Here is a 25,495-nt window from a genome sequence, read left to right on the forward strand (position 1 = left end):
TTAGAATACGGTGGTAGGAAGTTTTAAGATACCTTGCCATCGGCAAGTGTTACCGCAACCCAAGTAATTCGATTGTGGATGTCAGTCTTCAGTAGAAGTTTCTATGCAATCCATGGTGGAGGGTACATAAGCTTTGGCCTGGCCGAACTTACGGCCGTATATACTTGTTAGGATGTCAAATTTATATGGAGTGGCAAGAGTAGAAAAAAACAAATAAACAAGGCATTCGATATGGTCAACTATGCCACACTATTCGAGGACATCGAGAATACCTCCCTACAGGAAGGAATCAAGCATTGGGTTCTGAATTATCTGTGCGGACACCAGTCGTACGTGGTATTGAGGGACAAGAAGTCAAAACCCCGTAGAGTTAAACAGGGAGTTCCCCAGGGTGGGGTGATATCTCCGGCACTGTTAATCTCTACCTGTCCTCGATTCCACCCACTCCTGACGGCGTCGAGATTGTATCATATGCGGACGACTGCACAATTATGGCACCCGGGCCCATTGTTGATGGCATATGCGATGGATTGAACGTCTACCTCGCTGATCTTACCAGTTATTTCACTACAAGAAATTTGAGGATATCTCCCACCAAAACCTCAGCCACACTATTTACTACATGGACAGCGGAAGTACGCAGGCAGTTGAATGTCAGAGTCGACGGGAAAATAATTCCGACCAGAAATTACCCCAAGATTCTTGGGGCCACATTCGACAGCCTCTTTAAGTCGTCCGCCCAAGCCACTGCAATTTGCGATAAGCTCCGTGGTAGAAACAAGGCCTCAAGTCGCTTGCCGGCAGCACATATAAGGCAATTGGCCGGTCAGTGGTAAACTATGCAGCGCCAGTGTGCAACACGCAGTGGAATAACATACAGACCTGTCAGAACGCTGCCCTTAGAACTGGAACAGGATCTTTCCGCAGTACAACCCTGGGTCACCATTATGCGGAGACCAAGATCATCCCGGTGCGTCGACACAATTACATGTTGTCAAAGCAGTACCTTTTGGGTTTCTATCGAAGTCGTCATCCAAATCACCATCTTGTGGATAGACAATCTCCACCCAGGTTGATTTTCACCTTCTACAGCGCGAGATCCAGCGTTCAGACAGGTCTGAACAGGATTCATAAGGATACTGTAGTTGAAGCGGTAAGAAGCTAGAAGGTTAATCCTGTTCTCGGAGTCCGACCACCGCCCATAGCAGCGGAGGAGAGAGACCTCCCTAGGCAGACCAGGGTAGTTTTGGAACAACTAAGATCAGGCAAGTGCAGCTGCCTCAATTCCTACTTATCAGTGATTGATAGCAGCGTAGCTGACGTGTGCCCCATCTCAAGGGCCATATAACACTCGTCACCTTTTCGCTTGCCCAGCTAAGCCTACCCGTCTCACCACCAGATCACCCTGGATGCACTCCATCCTTGTCGCAGAGTTCCTTGATCTGGCTACTAATTGAACTACATAAGCATATAACAAAATGGATGAAACTACATCAAAAAATGTTACAACAAATAAACAAGGAAGAATGAAAATCTGGTAATAAGTTTCAATTTCTGAAATTTTAGAATTGTAACAAAAACAAAAATAACATAAATGTTGAATTTTGACAAAAATTTCCATAGAAATAAAATTTTAACAAAATTTTCTATAGAAATAAAATTTTGACTAAATTTTCTATAGAAATAAAATTTTAACAAAATTTTCTATAGAAATAAAATTTTGATTAAATTTTCTATAGAAATAAAATGTTGGCAAAATTTCCTATAGAAAAATAACAAAATAAAATTGTGGCAAAAATTTCTATAGAAAAAAAATTTTGTTGTTGTTTTTGACTTTAACTTTAAACCATGCATTGATTAAACTATAATCAACCCTTTTTTCGGAAGGTTCAAGTGTAGTTCACTTTGGGTTGAGTGAATTACCCCAATTTATTCTGCTAATTGGTTGATAGTTTTGCTGCAAGTAGAGGATGCTGATGAGGAATGTGGTAATTCCGAGACAACTGTACATCCAAACATCTTTGCCCAAATAAATTTAACGAGCATAATTTTCCTCTGTTGGTTAAGCTACACTTGTAGTTTAGTCAATGCATGGTTTTAAGCTGAAATCAAAAACAACAACAATGATTAAAGAAAAAAACCAACAATAACAAAACAAAATGAATGAAAAAAAATTGATAAAATTTTCTATAGAACTTAAATTTTGACAGAAGTTTTTATAAAAATAACATTTTGACAAAATTTTCTATAGAAATAAATTTTTTTTCAGAATTTTCTATAGAACTAAAATTTTGACAAAATTTTCTATACAAATAAAATTTTGACAAAATTTTCTATAGAAATAAAATTTTGACAAAATTTTCTATAGAAATAAAATTTTTAAAAAATTGTCTATACAAATAAAATTTCGACAAAAATTTTTTTAGAAATAAAATTTTGACAAAATTTTCTAGAGAACTTAAATTTTGACAGAAGTTTTTATAAAAATAACATTTTGACAAAATTTTCTATAGAAATAACATTTTTTTCAGAATTTTCTATAGCACTAAAATTTTCACAAAAATTTTCTTTAGAAAAAAAATAACAAAATTTTCTATTGAAATAAAATTTCGACAAAATTTTCTATACAAATAAAATTTTGACAAAAATTTCTACAGAAATAAAATTTTGACAAAATTTTCTATAGAAATAAAATTTTGAAAAAATTGTCTATACAAATAAAATTTCGACAAAAATTTTTTTAGAAATAAAATTTTGACAAAATTTTCTAGAGAACTTAAATTTTGACAGAAGTTTTTATAAAAATAACATTTTGACAAAATTTTCTATAGAAATAACATTTTTTTTCAGAATTTTCTATAGCACTAAAATTTTCACAAAAAATTTCTTTAGAAAAAAAAAATAACAAAATTTTCTATTGAAATAAAATTTTGACAAAAAATTTTTTAGAAATAAAATTTTGACAAAATTTTTTATAATAATAAAATTTTGAAAAAATTTCTATAGAAATAAAATTTCGACAATTTTCTATAGAAATAAAATTTTGACAAAATTTTCTATTGAAATAAAATTTCGACAAAATTTTTCTATAGAAATAAAATTTTGACAAAATTTGCTATAGAAATAAAATTTTGAAAAAATTTTCTATAGAAATAAATTTTTGAAAAAATTTTCTATAGAAATAAAATTTCGACAAAATTTTCTATAGAAATAAAATTTTGAAAAAATTTTCTATAGAAATAAAATTTTGAAAAAATTTTCTATAGAAATAAAATTTCGACAAAATTTTCTATACAAATAAAATTTTGACAAAATTTTCTATAGAAATATAATTTCGACAAAATTTTCTATAGAAATAAAATTTTGAAAAAATTGTCTATACAAATAAAATTTCGACAAAAATTTTTTTAGAAATAAAATTTTGACAAAATTTTCTATAGAACTTAAATTTTGACAGAAGTTTTTATAAAAATAACATTTGGCAAAATTTTCTATAGAAATAACATTTTTTCAGAATTTTCTATAGCACTAAAATTTTGACAAAATTGTCTTTAGAAAAAAAAATTAACAAAATTTTCTATTGAAATAAAATTTTGACAAAAATTTTTTTAGAAATAAAATTTTGACAAAATTTTTTATAATAATAAAATTTTGAAAAAATTTCTATAGAAATAAAATTTGGGCAATTTTCTGTAGAAATAAAATTTTGAAAAAATTTCTATAGAAATAAAATTTTGACAAAATATTCTATAAAAATAAAATTTTGACAAATTTTTGTATAGAAATAAAATTTTGACAAAATTTTCTATAGTAATAAAATTTAGTCAGAATTTGCTATAGAATTAAAATTTTGACAAAATTTTCTATAAAAAAAATTTTGACAAAATTTTCTATAGAACTAAAATTTTGACAAAATTTTCTATAGAAATAAAATTTTGACAGAATTTTCGATTGAAATAAAATTTTGACAAAATTTTTTATAAAAATAAAATTTTTTACACAATTAAAATTTTGACAAAATTTTCTATAGAATTTTGACAAAATTCATACAGGTTCTTTAATTTTAACTTTGTCTCTCCTAACATAAAAATTCCAGCAGTACAGAACATGATCTCAATCCACCATCCTTTACATCAAGATATTTTTCTTTGGCCAAAAGTGAATGACTTTCAATAACTGAACTTAACTTCATAAAAACTTGATATCACTTCAACACAAAAACTTCATTGTTGGTTTTTTTCGCCTAAAGTGGTCAACAAAAACACTGTTAATGACAAGTTAAACTAAATAAAATTCAAAAACAAAACAAAAAAAAAACGGGTAAGAAAAATCAAATGATAAACTTTGCTTTATTGTTTTTTTTTATTCCTTTTTAAGACAAATGTCCTTCGAAAAAGGAATAGAGGAACATAAATGTTTTTGACATTTAGAAGTTTTTTCTCTTGGTTTTTTGTCACTGGAACAAAGAAAAATCATATTTTTGCAAGACAAAAAAAAAAAATAATAAACTCCAGCAATGTCACAAAGATGAATACTTCTTGCATAAAAGGATGCACGGAAACTGCTGCAATGGGCCTTGCTTTTCAAGCAGTATGACGGTCATTTGAAGTAGTCGGCGAAATTTTGTTAAAGGAAACCTTTTCTATGTTCACCATTTCTTTGGCAACACTTCGCGATGTACGCCTCGCAGCTATAGAACAAACAATTAGACGTTTGGGTAGATGCACAAAGAAGAAAAATAGTAATTCCGTTACGCCCAGCAGAGAACATCCAATACAGAGACTGGCTAATCCTCCTAAAGAAGCTGAAAAGGATTAAAGGATTAAATTAAAAAAAACATATTCGATAAAACTTTAAGGATTAAGATAGAAGGCACTGAAACCTTTCAGAAGTGGGCACCCTCGGTTGTCTAAATTTTGTCCATATATGGGAAGTGTCTACGTCTTAAGAAATGTGTCAACTTTTCAAACTGTCCAAGTGTGAGAAGTTTCACTGTACCTGTTTCATTGAAATAATGAAAATTTTTCATAAGGCCAATGAAAATGTTCATTTATAGTACGAAATGTGCCATTATTTAACCGATTAATAGGTTTATTGTTTCAATAGTTTCATCCTTACCCATTAGGTCTATTATGGTGTAAACAGCCGTAGTCTCATACTTCATAATTGTGTCCCACATAAAGTAGACCTCCAAAAGAATTTCCGTGTTATTGGATGTGATTTCATCACTGTAAGATAGTGTGTCAGTTTTGACGTCTGGAAAGTATTCCAATGATCTGCAATTGTAAAAACATGGGCAATCCATGCCACTCTTATGTTGGGCGACATATTCATGTTCACCAACTTGCTCGAATACCTGTAGGAAATCTGTAAATTACTTAATTTAAATAAAATTATTAATGTCTTCGCTGTGATGCAAGACTCACCATTGTGTTGGTACAAACAGGGTAGATCTCTTAGACGGCATGCTCTATAGTTATCCGGTGGAAAGAACATATCTATGGTACAATTACAAAATTTCATTAAATATTCCTGCTGACATTGCGATTGACAATTCTCGAACATATAAGGACGATTTTTGAGAGATTTGTAGAATAAACTTTCCAACTCATCCTGAAAGTAAACGAAGATCTAAAGTACATTCAAGAGATCACGCTTGCAAAATTTAATTTCTATAGAAAATTTTGTCAAAATTTTATTTCTATAGAAAATATTGTCAAACTTTTATTTCTATAGAAAATATTGTCTAAATTTTATTTCTATAGAAAATTTTGTCTAAATTTTATTTCTATAGAAAATTTTGACAAAATTTTACTTATATAGCAGATTTTGTACAAATTTTATTTTTTAGAAAATTTTGTTAAAATTTTATTTCTATGGAAAATTTTGTCAAAATTTTATTTCTATAGAAGGTTTTGCCAAAACTTTATTTCTATAGAAAATTTTGACAAAATTTTATTTATATAGCAAATTTTGTACAAATTTAATTTCTTTAGAAAATTTTGTCAAAATTTCATTATTAAAGAAAATTTTGTCAAAATTTTATTTCTATAGAAAATTTTGTTAAAATTTTATGAATATAGTAAATTTTAGTCAAAATTGTAGTTTTATAGAAAATTTTATCAAAATTTTAATTCGATAGAAAATTTTGCCAAAATTTTATTTCTATAGAAAATTTTATCAAAATTTTATTTCTATAGAAACTTCTGTCAAAATTTTATTTCAATAGAAAATTTTGTCAAAATTAGTTTCTATAGAAAATTTTGTTAAAATATTATTTTTATACCCTCCATCATAGGATGGGGGTATATTAACTTTGTCATTCCGTTTGTAACACATCGAAATATTGCTCTAAGACCCCATAAAGTATATATATTCTCGATCGTGGTGAAATTCTGAGTCGATCTAAGCATGTCCGTCCGCCCGTCCGCCCGTCCGTCCGTCCATCTGTTGAAATCACGCTAACTTCCGAACGAAACAAGCTATCGACTTGAAACTTGGCACAAGTAGTTGTTATCGATGTAGGTCGGACGGTATTGATATCGGTCCACTTTTACGTATAGCCCCCATATAAAGGGACCCTCAGATTTGGCTTGTGGAGCCTCTAACAGAAGCATTTTTCATCCGATCCATCTGAAATTTGGTATATGGTGTTGGTATATGGTCTCTAACAACCATGAAAAAATTGGTTCATATCGGTCCATAATTATATATAGCCCCCATATAAACCGATCCCCAGATTTGGCTTGCGGAGCCTCAAAGAGAAGCAAATTTCATCCGATCCGGCTGAAATTTGGTACATGATGTTGGTATATGGTCTCTAACAACCGTGCCAGTATTGGTCCATATCGGTCCATAATTATATATAGCCCCCATATAAAACATTCTCCAGATTTGACCTCCGGAGCCTCTTGGAGGAGCAAAATTCATCCGATCCGGTCGCTAACAACCATACCAAAATTGGTCCAATCACACAAAAATTGGTCCATATCGGTTCATAATCATGGTTGGCACTAGATCCAAAAATAATCCACCAAAATTTTATTTCTATAGAAAATGTTGTCAAAATTTTATTTCTAGAGAAAATTTTGTTAAAATTTTATTCGGTTCATAATAAAATTTTCATCATTGTCAAAATTTTATTTTAAAGAAAATTTTGTTAAAATTTTATTTCTATAGAAAGTTTTGTCAAAATTTTATTTCTAAGAAAATTTTGTCAACATTTTATTTCTATAGAAAATTTTGTCAACATTTTATTTCTATAGAAGGTTAGGTTAGGTTATGTGGCAGCCCGATGTACCATGTAAGTGAGCAGACTATTCAGTCCATTGTGATACCACAGTGGTGAACTTCTCTCTTATCACTGAGTGCTGCCCGATTCCATGTTAACCTCAATGACAAAGGACCTGCTTTTTATAGCCGAGTCCGAACGGCGTTCCACATTGCAGTGAAATCACTTAGAGAAGCTTTGAAACCCTCAGAAATGTCACCAGCATTACTGAGGTGGGATAATTTTATTTCTAGAAAAAATTTTATCAAAATTTTATTTCTAGAGAAAATTTTGTCAAAATTTTATTTCTATAGAAAATTTTGTCAAAAATTTTTTTTTCTATAGCATTTTTTTTTTTTCAACATTTTATTTCTATAGAAAATTTTGTCAAAATTTTATTTCTAAGAAAATTTTGTCAAAATTTTATTTCTATAGAAAATTTTGTCAAAATTTTATTTCTATAGAAAATTTTGTAAAAATTTTATTTCTATAGAAAATTTTGTTAAAATTTTGTCTATAGAAAATTTTATCAAAATTTTATTTCGATAGAAAATTTTGTCAAAATTTTATTCTAAAATTTATTTTGTAAAAATTTTATTTCTATAGAAAATTTTGTTAAAATTTTGTCTATAGAAAATTTTATTAAAATTTTATTTCGATAGAAAATTTTGTCAAAATTTTATTCTATTGAAAATTTTATATCTATAGCAAATTTTGTTAAAATTTTATTTCAATAGAAAATTTTGTCAAAATTTTATTTCTATAGAAAATTTTGTTTAAATTTTATTTCTTTAGAAAATTTTGTCAAAGTTTTATTTCTAAGAACATTTTGTCAAAATTTTATTTGTATAGAAAAATTTGTCCGAATTTAATTTTCTAACGAAAATGTGTCAAAATTTTATTTCTATTAAAAAATTTTGTCAAAATTTTATTTCTATAGTGAAATTTGTCAAAATTTTATTTCTATAGATTTTTTTTTTAATTTTATTTCTATAGAAAAATTTGTCACAATGTTAGTTCTATAGAATACTAGCGTAACCCGGCCCGCTTCGCTGCGCCTTCCGAAGCGTATTTGTAGGAACATTTTGCGTTAACTTAGTCAACCATATTCTTCATGCTGAAAACAAATTCGAAAAGATTTGAATTCTTTCAAACAAATCGGACTACTTGCTCTTTCGTCTATAGGTACAAATACGGCGGATATGCATATGTAAAATGGTTCGTCTTAAAAAATGTTCTGTATTCAAGTAGTTGGACAAACATCTACATTTCTTGTGAATTTTAAGTGTGGTTTGTCAATGAAAGGTATCCTTCTCCTCAACATATCTGAAAATTAAGCACTATATTATAATAACATACAAAGAATTACTGTTTCCCATCTAATAAATCGGAAAAAGCAAAAGTAGTAAAAAATTTTACCACATTAACATTTGCTAAAATGTTGGAAAATGATGCACCCTCTGCTAATTTCATGTAAATTTAAGTTCTTTACTAAAAAGAAGTCTGGCAGAAGCCTGTGCAAAAATCATAAAATTCCCATTTACGGACAACCCTCTACTTTCAATTTAAGAAAAAAAAAACGGACAAAAGGGAACCCTCTCCCCACCTTCGCTCCACTCTGACCTGATATCGGACTATCACGTACAATATATTAACATAATTTCATAACTACTCAATGGTCCCTATAAATTCAATCGAAGTAAATCGACAAAGTTTATTTCAATTTTCCCCTTCTCCAACCAGATATCGAAAACTCATATACTTATTTAAAAATCATGTATAAATGTAATCACCTCCTCCCACGTTCCCTGTAAATTTCAAATAAATCGGAGATGTTTAAATTTTGCTTATTGTTTTAAAGGGACGTCACTTTCCCCGATACAATATCGACAAACACCGTAGTGGATAGCACCCCTAACCTTCCCTGAAAGTTCTTGAAACTTTCCTTCATTCATAACCTTCCTCCACTGCCTTTGTAAATTTCAAGAAAACTTAAGAATTTTTGTGTTTTTTTTTTTTTTTTTTTTAGAGGAGGACCTACTCCCGACCAAATATCGAAAAGTGATGTAGCGTATCTTTTGTAAACGTCCCAGAAAATGTCAAGCAAATAATAAGCCTAAAGGGGCCTCTCTTCCATCCAAATATCACAAAATCAGGTATCAACTATTAATATCGTAACCTCTCCCCAGTCCTCTGTAAATTTCAAGTAACTCGGTAAAGTTTAATTGTTTCTCTGTATGTAGTTACTTAAGAGAAGCGGATGTCTCCCCATGTCCTTTTATTTTTATTAAAAAATTAGGAACCTGATATAAATATCATAACATTACTAATTTTTCCGTAAAATTTCAGTCGGGGGAGTTTAGTTTTGTTTTCACTGTACTTTAAACAAAAGTCGGGCAAATGGGTGGTTCACCTCCCCGACCAAATATCGAAAAATAATGTAGCGGATTTTTGTCTAGATGCCAACTCCACCATTCAATGAAAATTTCAAGCAAATCGCATAATTTTGTTCCAAGTTTAAAAAAGTAGTCAAGGGGGAGGTCCCCCTCCCCGTCCACATATGAAACCATCAAGTATCCCATATTAATTCCATAACCTCACCGCATGTTCTCTGTAAATCTCAGATAATTTAGAGAATTTTAGTTTTGTCACTGTACTTTAAAAAAAGTCGAACAAAGGGGAGGTCCCCCTCTACCACCAAATATCGAAATATAAAATAGCGGATCTTTGTCTAGATGCCAACTCCAATCTTCAATGAAAATGTCAAGCAAATCGGTCAACTTTGGTCCAATTTTCAAAAAGTCCGACAAAGGGGAGGTTCCCCTCCGCGACCAGGTGTCAAACAATGAGGCACCCTATTTTTACCACATGAACGCCCCCTATGATCTCTGAAAGTTTCAAGTAAATCGGTTCAGGCGTTTCGGAGCCAACTCGGAACATACAAACAAACAAACAAATAAACAAACATAGATTGAATTGTATATATATAGATTTTGTCAAAATTTTATTTCTATTGAAAATTTTGTCAAAATTTTATATCTATAGAAAATTTTGTCAAAATTTTATTTCTATAGAAAATTTTGTCAAAATTTTATTTCTGTAGAAAATTTTGTTAAAATTTTATGTCTATAGAAAATTTTGTCAAAGTGTTATTTCTATAGAAAATGTTGTCAAAATCTTATTTATTTATAAAATTTTTCAAAATTTTATTTCTATAGCAATTTTTTTTCAGAATTTTATTTCTATGGAAAATTTTGTTAAAATTTTATTTCAATAGAAAATTTTGTCAAAATTTTATTTCTATAAAAAATTTTGTTAAAATTTTATTTCTAAAGAAAATGTTGTTGAAATTTTATTTCTATAGAAAGTTTTGTCAAAATTTTATTATTCCCTGCGCCACACTGTGGAACAGGGTATTATAAGTTAGTGCATATGTTTGCAACATCCAGAAGGAGACGAGAGAGACACATGTTGTCTTTGGCAAAAATGCTCAGGGTGGGCTCCTGAGTCCATATAGCCATGTCCGTCTGTCTGCCTCTGAACACATTTTTGTGATCAAAGTCAAGGTCGCAGTTTTAGTCCAATCGACTTCAAATTAGGCATGTGTATTGGGTCGGAATAGAACCCTATTGATTTTGGAAGAAATAGGTTCAGATTTAGGTATAGCTCCCATATATATCTTTCGCCCGATGTGGACTTATATGGCCCCTAAAGCCAGAGTTTTACCCCAATTTGGTTGAAATTTTGCACTAGGAGTACAATTAGTAGTGTAGTCAAGTGTGCCAAATTTTATTGAAATTCAGATTTAGATATAGCTCCCATATATATCGTTCGCCCGATTTACACTCATATGACCACAGTGGCCAATCTTTTACTCCGATTTAATTGAATTTTTGTACAGGGAGTAGAATTGGCATTGTAGCTATGCGTGCCAAATTTGATTGAAATTGGTTCAGATTTAGATATAGCTCCCATATATAGCTTTCGCCCAATTTACAATCATATGACCACAGAGGCCAATTTTTTGCTCCGATTTAGTTGAAATTATGCATAGGGAGTAGAATTAGCATTGTAGCTATGCGTGCCAAATTTGGTTGAAATCGGTTCAGATTTAGATATATCTCCCATATATAAGTTTTTTTAATTTCGACAAAAATTGTCAAAATACCAACATTTTCCTTGTCAAATCGCCACTGCTTAGTCGAACAGTTGTAAAAATGACTCTAATTTTCCTAAACTTCTAGTACATATATATCGAGCGATAAATCATAAATAAACTTTTGCGAAGTTTCTTTAAAATTGCTTCAGAATTAATGTTCCCCATATTTTTTACTAACATTGTGTTCCGCATTAGCCAACTTAAATTTTGAATCTATAGATTTTGTAGAAGTCTATCAAATTCTGTCCAAATCGAGTGATATTTAAATGTATGTATTTGGGACAAACCTTTATATATAGCACCCAACACATTTGACGGATGTGATATGGTATCGAAAATTTAGATCTACAAAGTGATACAGGGTAGAATATAGTCGGCCCCGCCCGACTTTAGACTTTCCTTACTTGTTTTTTTACTAACATTGTGTTCCATCCCAGGGCATTAACCGACTAAAATTTTAAGTCAATAGATTTTCTAAGAAGTCTTAAATATATTGTCCACTAAGAAGCCTTAAATATATTGTCGGTTCAGATTTAAATGTATGTAAATGGGAACATAAACCTTTATATAGCACCCAACAAATTTTAAGGATTTCAGATAGTATCGAAAATGTAGATCACAAAGTGGTTCAAGGTATAATATAGTCGGCCCCGCCCGACTTTAGACTTTCCTTACTTGTTTCTGTACAAAAGTTTGTAAAAATTTTATTTTTGTAGAAAATTTTGTAAAAATTTTATTTCTATATAAAATTTTGTCAAAATTTTATTTCTATAGAAAATTTTGCCAAAATTTTATTTCTATAGAAAATTTTGTCAAAATTTTATTTCTACAGAAAATTTTGTAAAAATTTTATTTCTACAGAAAATTTTTTCAAATTTTTATTTCTATAGAAAATTTTATCAAAATTTTATTTCTATAGAAAATTTTGTCAAAATTTTATTTCTATAGAAAATTTTGTCAAAATTTTATTTCTATAGAAATTTTTGTCAAAATGTTATTTCTACAGAAAATTTTGTCAACATTTTATTTTGTACTAGCGTAACCCGGCCCGCTTCGCTGCGCCTTCCGAAGCGTATTTGGAGGAACATTTTGCGTTAACTTAGTCAACTATATCCTTCGTGCTGAAAACAAATTCGAAAAGATTTGAATTCTTTGAAACAAATCGGACTACTTGATTTTTCGTTTATAGGTACAAATACGGCGGGAGAGGGTGTACCTTCTTCTATATTTCTTGTGAATTTTAAGTGTGGTTTGTCAAGGAAAGGTATCCTTCTCCTCAACATATCTGAAAATTAAGCACTTTATTATAATAACATACAAAGAATTACTGTTTCCCATCCAATAAATCGGGAAAAGCAAAAATAGTAAAAAATTTTACCACATTAACATTTGCTAAAATGTTGGAAAATGATGCACCCTCTACGTTGGCTGCCAATTTCATGTAAATTTAAGTTCTTTACTAAAAAGAAGTCTGGCAGAAGCCTGTGCAAAAATTATAAAATTATGTACCGAGTTCCCATTTACGGACAACCCTCTACTTTCAATTTAAGAAAAAAAAACGGACAAAAGGGAACCCCCCCCCACCCTCGCTCCACTCTGACCTGATATCATAACTACTCAATGGTCCCTATAAATTCAATCGAAGTAAATCGACAAAGTTTATTTCAATTTTCCCCTTCTCCAACCAGATATCGAAAACTCATATACTTATTTAAAAATCATGTATAAATGTAATCACTTCCTCCCACGTTCCCTGTAAATTTCAAGTAGATCGGCGATGTTTAAATGTTGCTCTATTGTTTTAAAGGGACATCACTTTCCCCGATACAATATCGACAAACACCGTAGTGAATAGCACCCCTAACCTTCCCTGAAAATTCTTGAAACTTTCCTTCAAGTGTGGGGCAAGGAAGGTTACCTCTTCGTTCATAACCTTCCCCCACTGCCTATGTAAATTTCAAGAAAACTTAAGAATTGTTGTTTTTTTTGCAGTTTTAGAGGAGGACCTCCTCCTCGACTAAATATCGAAAAGTGATGTAGCGTATCTTTTGTAAACGTCCCAGAAAATGTCAAGCAACTTATAAGCCTAAAAGGGCGGCCTCTCTTCCGTCCAAATATTACAAAATCAGGTATCAACTATTAATATCGTAACCTCTCCCCAGTCCTCAGTAAATTTCAAGTAACTCGGTAAAAGTTGAATTGTTTCTCTGTATGTACTTAAGAGAAGCGGATGTCTCCCTATGCCCTTTTATTTTTATTAAAAAATCGAGAACCTGATATAAATTTCATAACCCATTTTTTCCGTAAAATTTCAGTCGGGAGAGTTTAGTTTTGTTTGTACTTTCAAACAAAAAAATTCGGGCAAAGATGTGGTCCCCCTCCCCGACCAAATATCGAAAAATAATGTAGCGCATTTTTGTCTAGATGCCAACCCCAACATTCAATGAAAATTTCAAGCAAATCGCATAATTTTGTTCCAAGTTTAAAAAAGTAGGGCAAGGGGAAGGTCCCCCTTCCCGTCCACATATGAAACCATCGGGTACCCCATATTAATTCCATAACCTCACCACATGTTCTCTGTAAATCTCAGATAATTTAGAGAATTTTAGTTTTTTCACTGTACTTAAAAAAAAGTCGTACAAAGGGGAGGTCCCCTCCGCCACCAAATATCGAAATATAAAGTAGCGGATCTTTGTCTAGATACCAAACCCAACCTTCAATGAAAATTTCAAGCAAATCGGTGAACTTTGGTCCAATTTTCAAAAAGTCCGACAAAGGGGAGGTCCCCCTCCGCGACCAGGTGTCAAAAAATGAGGTACCCTATTTTCACCACATCAACGCCCCCGACGATCTCTGAAAGTTTCAAGTAAATCGGTTCTGCCGTTTCGGAGCCAACTCGGAACATACAAACAAACAAACAAACATAGATTGAATTTTATATACAGTATGTCAAGAAAGTGTTTTGACAATAGGATAAAAATTATGTTTTGTTCCAAAATTAAATATAATGAAATTTAAAAAAAAAAAACTTTTTATTCAATTATTTATTTATTATTATATTTTATTTTATTATTTATTATTTATTTTATTCTATTATTTCTGGAATTTGAAATATTTGGCTATGTCAAAAGACTTTCTTGAACTTGTGAAGTAACTTCTATTTGGAGAGGAATAATTTGCCAAATCTGACATCTGAAATATTTTTTGTATTCCTTGCTGTGGCTGTTATTTCATCTATAATGTCAGTGGTGGGTTTTTTTATACCCTCCACCATAGGATGGGGGTATATTAACTTTGTCATTCCGTTTGTAACACATCGAAATATTGCTCTAAGACCCCATAAAGTATATATATTCTGGGTCGTGGTGAAATTCTGAGTCGATCTAAGCATGTCCGTCCGTCCGTCCGTCTGTCCGTCTGTCCGTCTGTCCGGCTGTCCGTCCGTCTGTGGAAATCACGCTAACTTCCGAACGAAACTAGCTATCGACTTGAAACTTGGCACAAGTAGTTGTTATTGATGTAGGTCGGATGGTATTGAAAATGGGCCATATCGGCCCACGTTTACGTATAGCCCCCATATAAACCGATCCCCAAATTTGGCTTGCGGAGCCTTCCGGAGCAGCAAAATTCATCCGATCCGGTTGAAATTTGGTACGTGGTCTAAGTATACGGTCTCTAACAACCATGCAAAAATTGGTCCATATGGGTCCATAATTATATATAGCCCCCATATAAACCGATCCCCAGATTTTACCTCCGGAGCCTCTTGCAGGGGCAAAATTCATCCGATCCGGTTGAAATTTGGTACCTGATGTTAGTATACGGTCTCTAACAACCATGCAAAAATTGGTCCATATCGGTCCATAATTATATATAACTCCCAAATAAACCGATCCCCAGATTTGACCTCCGGAGCCTCTTGGAGGAGCAAAAGTCATCCGATGCGGTTGAAATTTGGTACATTTCGTTAGTATATGGCCTCTAACAGCCATGTAAAAATTGTCAAATTTTATTACTATAGAAAGTTTTGTCAAAATTTCATTTCTATAGAAAGTTTTGTAAAAAGTTTATTTCTATAGCAATGTTTGTCAACATTCTATTTCCATAGAAAATTTTGTCAAAATTTTATTTCTATAGAAAATTTTGTAAAAAAATTATTTCTGTAGAAAATTTTGTCAACATTTTATTTCTATAGAACATTTTGTCAACATTTTATTTCTATAGAAAATTTTGCCAAGTTTTTATTTCTATAGAAAATTTTGTCAAAATTTTATTGCTATAGAAAATTTTGTCAACATTTTATTTCTATAGAAAGTTTTGTCAAAATTTCATTTCTATAGAAAGTTTTGTAAAAAGTTTATTTCTATAGCATTGTTTGCCAAAATTTTATTTCCATAGAAAATTTTGTCAACATTTTATTTCTATAGAACATTTTGTCAACATTTTATTTCTATAGAAAATTTTGTCAACATTTTATTTCTATAGAAAATTTTGTCAAAATTTTATTGCTATAGAAAATTTTGTCAACATTTTACTTCCATAGAAAATTTTGTCAACATTTTATTTCTATAGAAAATTTTGCCAAGTTTTTATTTCTATAGAAAATTTTGTCAAAATTTTATTTCTATAGAAAATTTTGTCAAACTGAATTATATACGTATTTAATCGGCCTTTTTTTTTTTTGTTTAATATATACCCCTTATGGACTAACTTACAATTTAGAAGACAGTGTTAAAAAGTTTTACGATACCTTGCCATCGGCAAGTGTTATCGCAACCCAAGTAATTCGATTGTGGATGACAGCCTTTAGTAGAAGTTCCTACGCAATCCATGGTGGGGGGTACATAAGATTCGGCCTGGCCGAACTTACGGCCGTATATACTTGTTTATGATATAGCATACTCACCACAAAAACACATTTTCGAACATTTGAAGGAAACATCCGTGTTGTGGCATCGAAGTAGTGAAGACGTGCTGTAATCGATATCATAGCTCGAGTATTCGAAGCAATATCACGGCCTATGTAGGACCAAACATAAGGCTCGACCAACATTACCTTTTTTTTTGGTGGAGAAACAAACAAAAAACAGATTTCTAAAAATTTTTAATTTCCAATTTGTGTGTGTGTTTTTCAAATATTACCAACCTTAATACCCTTTGTGGTTGGTGTGAGTGCTGCATCCAGTTCAACATTTGGATATATACGCAATCTTAAACCATTGAGTGGTCCCTGGCCTAAAGCCCGCCAAGGATAATAAGGATCTGATTTTTCTCTTTTCATGCCCACGTCCGTTTCAATTGAATTGAAAGCTAAACAATGTCCCAGAGTGGATTTTCGAGCAGCAAATATATCACAACAATCATAGGATTGATTTTGCCAATAGCAATCTGTTAAGATTTCATTACAACGCCATGCCATAAATTCGGCTATCAAAGAGAAATCCATATAATCTAAATCTTTTAGTAATATGGGTGGATACAAATCGGAAATATTTTCAAAATTATCGAATTTTCCAAAACTAAATGTGTTGTAAGCATTGAGGATGGCCTTGAAAAGATCTTCATGTTGTTGAGTTTGATGTTGTTTTTGTAGAAATCTCTCCTTAGCTTCATTGTATCGTTGCCAATTTAGGCGATTTTTATTACAAATAATAACTTCGGGAAATGGAATTTTAAAGACCGGATAATGTAGGTCTTCAATAACAGTCTTTAGGGGATGATTGCTATAAATGTATGCTATAACCCAAGTGATATCGATGAATATCAGGCATGCTGTAATGAAACCAAGAGAGAAAAGGAGTCTGGGAGGACCCACAGTTATATAAAATACACGATCAGTTATAAATTAAAAGATTATCAGATATTATTTTGAAAAAAAAAAATCTGATAACATTTCAGCAAGTTTGCTAGCCATAAATTCTCCTCGTGCATCAAAAAAATGACTAAAATTTTATATGTTAGCCTATTTCCTATGAAAATTCGACTATGACCAAATTTCCTTAGGAAATCGTAGTATGAAAAAATTTTTGTCTACTAATAAATTTTCCTTGATAATTTATCTGTTAGAAATTTTTAAGAAACCTCACCTATTAGTAAATTATCAAAGAAAACTTGTAGGTTTTCAGAGGAAATTCGTTTATCAGCAAATTTTGCCCATGATAAAATGTTCCAAGCAAATTTTCTACGAAAAATAATTTCTCCATGGAAAATGGTCTAATAGCGAATTTTCCTAAAAAAAAATCTGGAGAGGGATTGTAAGCATTTTTTTTAATTCGCCTATAATAAATTCGACTAGCAAAAAAAAAAAAACAAAATTTGGAAAAAATAGGCTATGAGCAAATTTTACGGAATATTCGTCTTTGGCCAAATCATCTAACCAACAAGTATGGAAAGTCTATAGTCGGACAGGACCGACTATAGATACCATCTCAAATCCATTAAATTTGATGGGGTGCTATCTATATATATAAAATTCAATCCATGTTTCTTTGATTGTTTGTTTGTTTGTTTGTATGTTCCGAGTTGGCTCCGAAAAGGCTGAATCGATTTACGTGAAACTTTCAGAGATTGTAGGGGGCGTTCATGTGGTGTAAATAGAGTACCTCATTTTTTGACACCTGGCCGCGGAGGGGGTCCTCCCCTTTGTCGGACTTTTTGAAAATTGGACCAAAGTTGACCGATTTGCTTGAAATTTTCATTGAAGGTTGGGGTTGGCATCTAGACAAAGATCCGATACCTTATATTTCGATAGTTGGTGGCGGAGGGGGGCCTCCCCTTTGATCGACTTTTTTTAAAGTACAGTGAAAAAACTAAAATTCTCTAAATTATCTGAGATTTACAGAGTACATGCGGAGAGGTTTTGGAATTAATATGGGGTACCTGATGATTTCATATGTGGACGGGGAGGGGGACCTCCCACTTGCCCTACTTTTTGAAACTTTGACCAAAACTATGCTATTTGCTGAAAATTTTCATTGAATGTTGGGGTTGGCATCTAGGCAAAAATCCGCTACATTATTTTTCGATATTTGGTCGGGGAGGAGGACCACCCCTTTGCCCGACATTTTTTTAAAGCATAGTGAAAACAAAACTAAACTCCTCCGACTGAAATTTTAGGCCCCTTTATGCTTATAATTTGCTTGACATTTTCTGGCACGTTTACAAAAGATACGCTACATCACTTTTCGATATTTGGTCGGGGAGGGGGTCATCCTCTAAAACTGCCCAAAAAAAAACAAAAATTCTTAAGTTTCCTTGAAATTTACAAAGGCAGTGGGGGTGGCCCCACACTTAAAGGAAAGTTTCAAGAATTTTCAGGGAAGGTTAGGGGTGCTATTCACTACGGTGTTTGTCGATATTGTATCGGGGAAAGTGTCGTCCCTTTAAAACAATAGTGCAAAATTTAAACATCTCCGATCTACTTGAAATTTACAGGGAACGTGGGAGGAGGTGATTAAATTTATACATGATTTTTATGGTATCACAATAGACTGAATAGTCTAAGTGAGCCTGAATCTTAATCGGGCTGCCACTTTAACCTAACCTAACCTAACCTACATGATTTTTAAATTAGTATATGATTTTTCGATATCTGCACGGACGAAAAAGACTGTTTTTCATATGTTTGGGTGTAAAATTATATGTTTGGAACTCAAATTTTTTAACACAATGTTTTTAATATAATGATCATAAGCATATAATGATCATAATGAGCATAACATGTTTGGAACATATATGTTAATATGATTCAACCTATTATGTTTGGGACATAAAATGTTTGTAAATATAATATGCTCGGATGCAAACATATATTAATAAGAAATAGCCTATAAACATATATGTGTTTAAAAAAGGAGACCTACAGAGTACACAGAAAAAAGTTTTTTTCTGATTCAATCACGAAATTAATTGATCCAATTAATTTTTTAATTGAAATGTCTTCAATCACAGAAATGATAGTATCAATTAAAAAATTAATTGACAGCCAATTAAAAAATTAATTGATCCAATTAAATATTTAATTGATACTATTAATTTGTGTGATTGATTTTTATTTCAATTAAAAAATTTGTTAAATCAATTAAATTTTTAATTGAATATTTTTTAAAATTCAATTAAGATTTTAACTGGAAAAATGTTCGTGAAATTTTTTTCTGTGTATGCTGCAAGTAAAAGAATGGATGTAACCAATTGGCGCCTTAAAAATATATCCACACAAAGAAAATTTCATTAACATTTTGTTTTCTACCAGTACATTCCTAATGTGAAACATAATATGTTTGAACGATACAAACAGTATTTTGTTTGGGCCAACCCTGAAAATGTATATGCTTGAAGCAAGATGTGTTTGGGGCATATGTTACAGAAGCAATTTTTTGTGAGGGTGTGGTTGGGGAAGGGGAAAATTAAAATAAACATTGTCGATTTACTTCGATAGAATTTATAGGGACCATTGAGAAGTTGTGAAATGAATATAGGGTACGTGATAGTCCGATATCATGTCGGAGTGGAGCGAAGGTGGAGAGGGGGTTCCCTTTTGTCCGTTTTTTTATACCCTCCACCATAGGATGGGGGTATATTAACTTTGTCATTCCGTTTGTAACACATCGAAATATTGCTCTAAGACCCCATAAAGTATATATATACTGGGTCGTGGTGAAATTCTGAGTCGATCTCAGCATGTCCGTCCGTCTGTTGAAATCACGCTAACTTCCGAACGAAACAAGCTATCGACTTGACACTTGGCACAAGTAGTTGTTATTGATGTAGGTCGGATGGTATTGCAAATGGGCCATATCGGTCCATTGGTATATAGTCTCTAACAACCGTGCAAAAATTGGTCCATATCGGTCCACTTTTAAGTATAGCCCCCATATAAACGGACCCCCAAATTTGGCTTGCGATTGCTCTAAACGCAGCAAATTTCATCCAATCCGGCTGAAATTTGGTACATGGTGTTATTATATGGTCTCTAACAACCATTAAAAAATTGGTCCACATCGGTCCATAATTATATATAGCCCCCATATAAACCGATCCCCGATTTGGATTGCGAGGCCGTTAAGAGAAGCAAATTTTTTTCGATGCGGCTGAAATTTGGTACATGGTGTTAGTATATGGTCTCTAACAACCATGCAAAAATTGGTCCACATCGGTCCATAATTATATATAGCCCCCATATAAACCGATCACCAGATTTGACCTCCAGAGCCCCTTGGAAGACCAAAATTCATCTGATTCAGTTGAAATTTGGTACGTGGTGTTAATATATGGCCTCAAACTCCCATGCAAAAATTGGTCGATATCGGTCAATAATTATATGTAGCCCCCATATCAACCGATCCCCCGATTTGGCTTGCGAGTCCGCTAAGAGAAGCAAATTTCATCCGATCCGGCTTAAATTTGGTACATGGTGTTAGTATATGGTCTCTAACAACCATGCAAAAATTGGTCCACATCGGTCCATAATTATATATAGCCACCATATAAACCGATCAACAGATTTGACCTCCGTAGCCCCTTGGAAGACCAAATTCATCTGATTCAGTTGAAATTTGGTACGTGGTGTTAATATATGGCCTCAAACTCCCATGCAAAAATTGGTCGATACCGGTCCATAATTATATATAGGCCCCATATAAACCGATCCCCAGATTTGACCTCCACAGCCCCTTGGAAGAGCAAAATTCTTCCCATTCGGTTGAAATTTGGTACGTGATGTTAGTATGTGGTCTCCAACAACCATGCAAAATTTGGTCCACATCGGTCAATAATTATATATAGTCCCCATATAAACCGATCTTCCGATTTAGCTTGCGAGGCCTCTAAGATAAGCAAATTTCATCCGATCCGGCTGAAATTTGGTATATAGTGTTTCATCCGATCCGGCTGAAATTTGGTATATAGTATATGGTCTCCAACAACTATGCCAAAATTGGTCCACGTCGGTCCATAATTATATATAGCCCCCATATAAACCGATTCCCAGATTTGACATCCGAAGCCTCGTGGAAAAGCAAAATTCACCCGATCCGGTTGAAATTTGGTACGTGGTGTAAGTATATGGTCTCAAATAACCATGCAAAAATCGGTCCACATCGTTCCATAATTATATGTAGCCCCCATATCAACCGATCCCCCGATTTGGCTTGCGAGGCCGCTAAGAGAAGCAAATTTCATCCGATCCGGCTGAAATTTGGTACATGGTGTTAGTATATGGTCTCTAACAACCATGCAAATTGGTCCACATCGTCCAAATTGGTCTTCGAAGACCAAAATTCATCTGATTCAGTTGAAATGTGTACGTGGTGTTAGTATATGACCTCAAACTCCCATGCAAAAATTGGTCGATATCGGTCCATAATTATATATAGCCCTCAGATAAATCGATCCCCAATCACACAAAAATTCGTCCATATCAAGTTCATAATTGTATATAGCCCCCACATAAACGACCCCCATATTTGAATTCGGGCTCTCTACGTATCGTGCAAAAAGTCCATATCGATTCGTAATTATTTGTAGACTTACCTAAACATAACTTTTTTGTCTAATATATATACCACGTATGAACTAACTCACAATTTAGAAAACGATGTTAAGAAGTTTTAAGATACCACAACCCAAGTAATTCGATTGTGGATGACAGTCTTTCGTAGAAGTTTCTACGCAATCCATGGTGGTGGGTACATAAGATTCGGCCTGGCCGAACTTACGGCCGTATATACTTGTTTTTAATTAAAAAATAATTTCATAAAAACACGTAATAACTATTCACATCATTTACTGAAGTGGTTTTGTGAAATTAAAATGGTTGCTATTATTTTTAAATTATACCATTTAAAAATATACGAATGTCATTACTGCTTATCTATATTTTATTAGAAGTAATAAAACAAGAATTTCCTCTGCCAATAGCATGATAACTATATTGAAATATTAGATATATGTACGTTTGTTGTTTTTGTTTTTTTTTTACCTTTTTGTTTATTACCTTCTGTTTTCTTTTTGTAAATTCAAGCTCGAGGTCAGAGTTTTATTTTCTGTTTTATTTTTATACTTCGATCGAGCTTCATCGAGCTTGAATTTACAAAAAGAAAACAGAAGGTAATATTTGATATATATCACATTTCAATATTCATTATGGATTAATGATAGATGCATTTTAGAATAAGGATTAACCTTGACCAAGGCCGTATTCAGGGGGGGAGGGATGAGGGGGATCAAAAATTTTGGTCACTTTGCCAGTTACTCAGGGATGGAAAATACAATTTTTATGAAAGTACAAAAAAGGTATTTTTTGAGCGGAAAGATTATTGTCAAGAGACTGAATTTTAAAGAAAATAAAATTTTGACAAAATTTTCTATAGAAATAAAATTTTGCAAAAATTTCCTATAGAAATAAAATTTTTACAAAATTTTCAATTGAAATAAAATTTTGACAAAATTTTCTATAAAAATAAACTTTTGCAAAAATTCTATATATAAATAACATTTTGACAACATTTTCTACCGAAATTAAAAATCGATAATATATAATCGCATTCTTTTTTCGACTAAAACTTTCTTGAAGTTCAATAAAATCCTGTTTTTGACTATGTCTTACAAAATCGAGATTTTCTTCCCACATGAACATGTCTTTTTGCCATATTTGTAAAAGACTATTAGCAAATAAGGTTGATAAAGACTTTCTCAAAATATTAAAATATTTTGTCAAAGGTATTGTACCATAAATCTGATATCGACTCAAAAATGTCTACACAAAAGGTACTAAATCATTCGCGGGGGTACTACGGTACTGACCGGGGTGAAAAAGGTTTGAAAAAAGTACTATAGTACTGCATTTTCCATCCCTGCAGTTACTACGTGCTCATCCGAACGTTCATTTTCGACAATGAAGAGATTAAAGACGTATCTAAGAAATTCGACTAGCGAGAGTAGACTCAAAGGATTGGCATTAATATCGGTTCATCGCCGAATAAATGTGCCGACTGAAGAAGTCATTGATTTATTTGCTGCCCAAAAAGCCCGTCGGCTCAATTTAATATTATAACCAGTGAGTAAAGTAGGAAGTCGGACGGGGCCGACTATATCATACCCTAAACCACCCCTACTGAATTAGTAAACATAAGCATTTGTGGGGTATCATTGGTATAGGTTTTGGAGAACATAAAGGGTGGTACATGTTTATGGGTGTCGTGTCACAATCTGAGCATAAATGTCTAATATTAGGAGCTATAGTTTATTTTGCACCAAAAGTGTTAGTATGCCACTAATATTGAGCCCATTATTAAAAAAGAGAAAAATCGTTCAATTAGTGTGGGTTATAACTCCAAATTTGTAAAAATCGAGTAATATTCTTATGTAAGAGCTACAAGTACGTATAAATACGATCGGGTAGTACATCAAAATTTAAAATTTGAGTAACATTGGTTAATAAATAAGAGTACTATGGCCAAATTAGGGAAAATAGAGCGATGCATATATATGGAAGCTATATTTAAATCTGAACCAGTTTGCATAATATTTTGCGGGTTTGATTAATATCACAAAAGGTTATCTTGTGCAAAATTTGAGAAAGATCAGTTAAGAAATGAGGCCTCTACGTTCAAAAATAAGGTTATTAGGGGCGAATTTTTCAAAACCGGGCGATACATATATGGGAGCTATATCTACATCTGAACCGATTTTGATGAAATTTTGCACATACCGTTAGTACTATAGTGGACTGGATCTAGCCAACTTTGAGTAAGAACGGTTAGTAAATAAGGGTTCTATGGCCAAATTTGGGAAAATCGGGCTATACATATATATGCGAGCTATATCTAAATCTGAAACGATTTCGATGATATTTCGCACATATAGTTAGTGCTATAGAAGATTACATTTAGCTAACTTTGAGTAAGATCGGTTGATAAATAAGGGTTTTATGGCCGAATTTAGAAAAATCGGGCGGTACATATATATGGGAGCTATAGCTAAATCTGAACCGATTTCGATGATTTTTTGCACATATAGTTAATGCTATGGAAGATTACATTTAGCTAACTTTGAGTAAGATCGGTTGATAAATTAGGGTTTTGTGGCCAAATTTGGGAAAATCGGGCGATACATATATATAAGAGCTATATCTAAATCTGAACCGATTTGGATGAAATTTTGCAGACTTGAAGGGCGGTAAAAAAGATTACCTTTTGCCAAATTTGGTGACGATCCGTTTGAAAAAAAAGCACGACGTGACCCCATTTGTCGAAATCGGGCGATACATATATGGGAGCTATATCTAAATTTGATCCGATTTCTTCCAAATTCAATAGCGTTCGTCCTTGTGCCAAAAAACTCCCTGTACCAAATTTCATCAAAATCGGTCAATAATTGCGACCGGAATCCTGTGAACAACAAATACATGGACAGACGGACGGACACCAAGCGCTAGATCGACTCAGGAGGTGATTCTGAGTCGATCGGTATATATTTTATGGGGTCTAAAATCAATATTTCTGGTAGGCACATTTTTTGGCAGATCAAATATATTATACCCTAACCACTATGTGGTTTAGGGTATAAAAATATTGTATACATACCTATGCATAAATAAAATTTTCTACACATGAGATTATATGAATATGTTTTTTTAAAGTTGAACCCCCCCCCCGAATTAAAATCCTGGCTACGGCCTTGACCTTGACCCAATAAACATTTTCAAAAATGTTCTATATATTATTCCCGATTATAAGCGATTCACTTTATCGTTTATAATTATTATGAAATATATTTTTGAAAATTGATGTTTACCTTTGAATTCTCTTTGAGGTTTTTTGGAAGATCCTATTCAAACCATGAACTGTTGTTATATGTAAAATATCTTCAATAATGCCAGCCTTCAGTTCCGCCCATTTGTTTTGATTATCATCATTGTCTCGTAAAAATTTCTTCGATTTCATAGATGTTTTCCAAAAGTAAATATATATCGACTTGACGATATTCAGCAGCTATTACCTGCTTGGAAAAATTGATTTTCTTTTTTTTATTTATGGATATTCCGTCAATAGAATTATAGTTCCGAC

At 32.3% G+C, this 25,495-nt stretch overlaps 1 protein-coding gene across 1 annotated transcript; it reads right to left on the reverse strand.

Annotated features, from left to right (window-relative positions):
- Positions 1-4,321: 4,321 nt before the first annotated feature.
- LOC142227233 (pickpocket protein 19-like) lies at positions 4,322-25,495 on the reverse strand. The gene is made up of 6 exons (XM_075297655.1): positions 25,224-25,495; positions 16,576-17,230; positions 16,336-16,485; positions 5,427-5,613; positions 5,119-5,367; positions 4,322-4,804 (listed from the first exon to the last, which is right to left on the reverse strand). Exons 1-6 carry the CDS (start codon positions 25,370-25,372, stop codon positions 4,584-4,586), a joined length of 1,611 nt encoding a protein of 536 aa, XP_075153770.1. The 5' UTR covers positions 25,373-25,495; the 3' UTR covers positions 4,322-4,583.

Source organism: Haematobia irritans, chromosome 2 (genome assembly GCF_050003625.1).
Source record: "Haematobia irritans isolate KBUSLIRL chromosome 2, ASM5000362v1, whole genome shotgun sequence".
NCBI lineage: Eukaryota > Metazoa > Arthropoda > Insecta > Diptera > Muscidae > Haematobia > Haematobia irritans.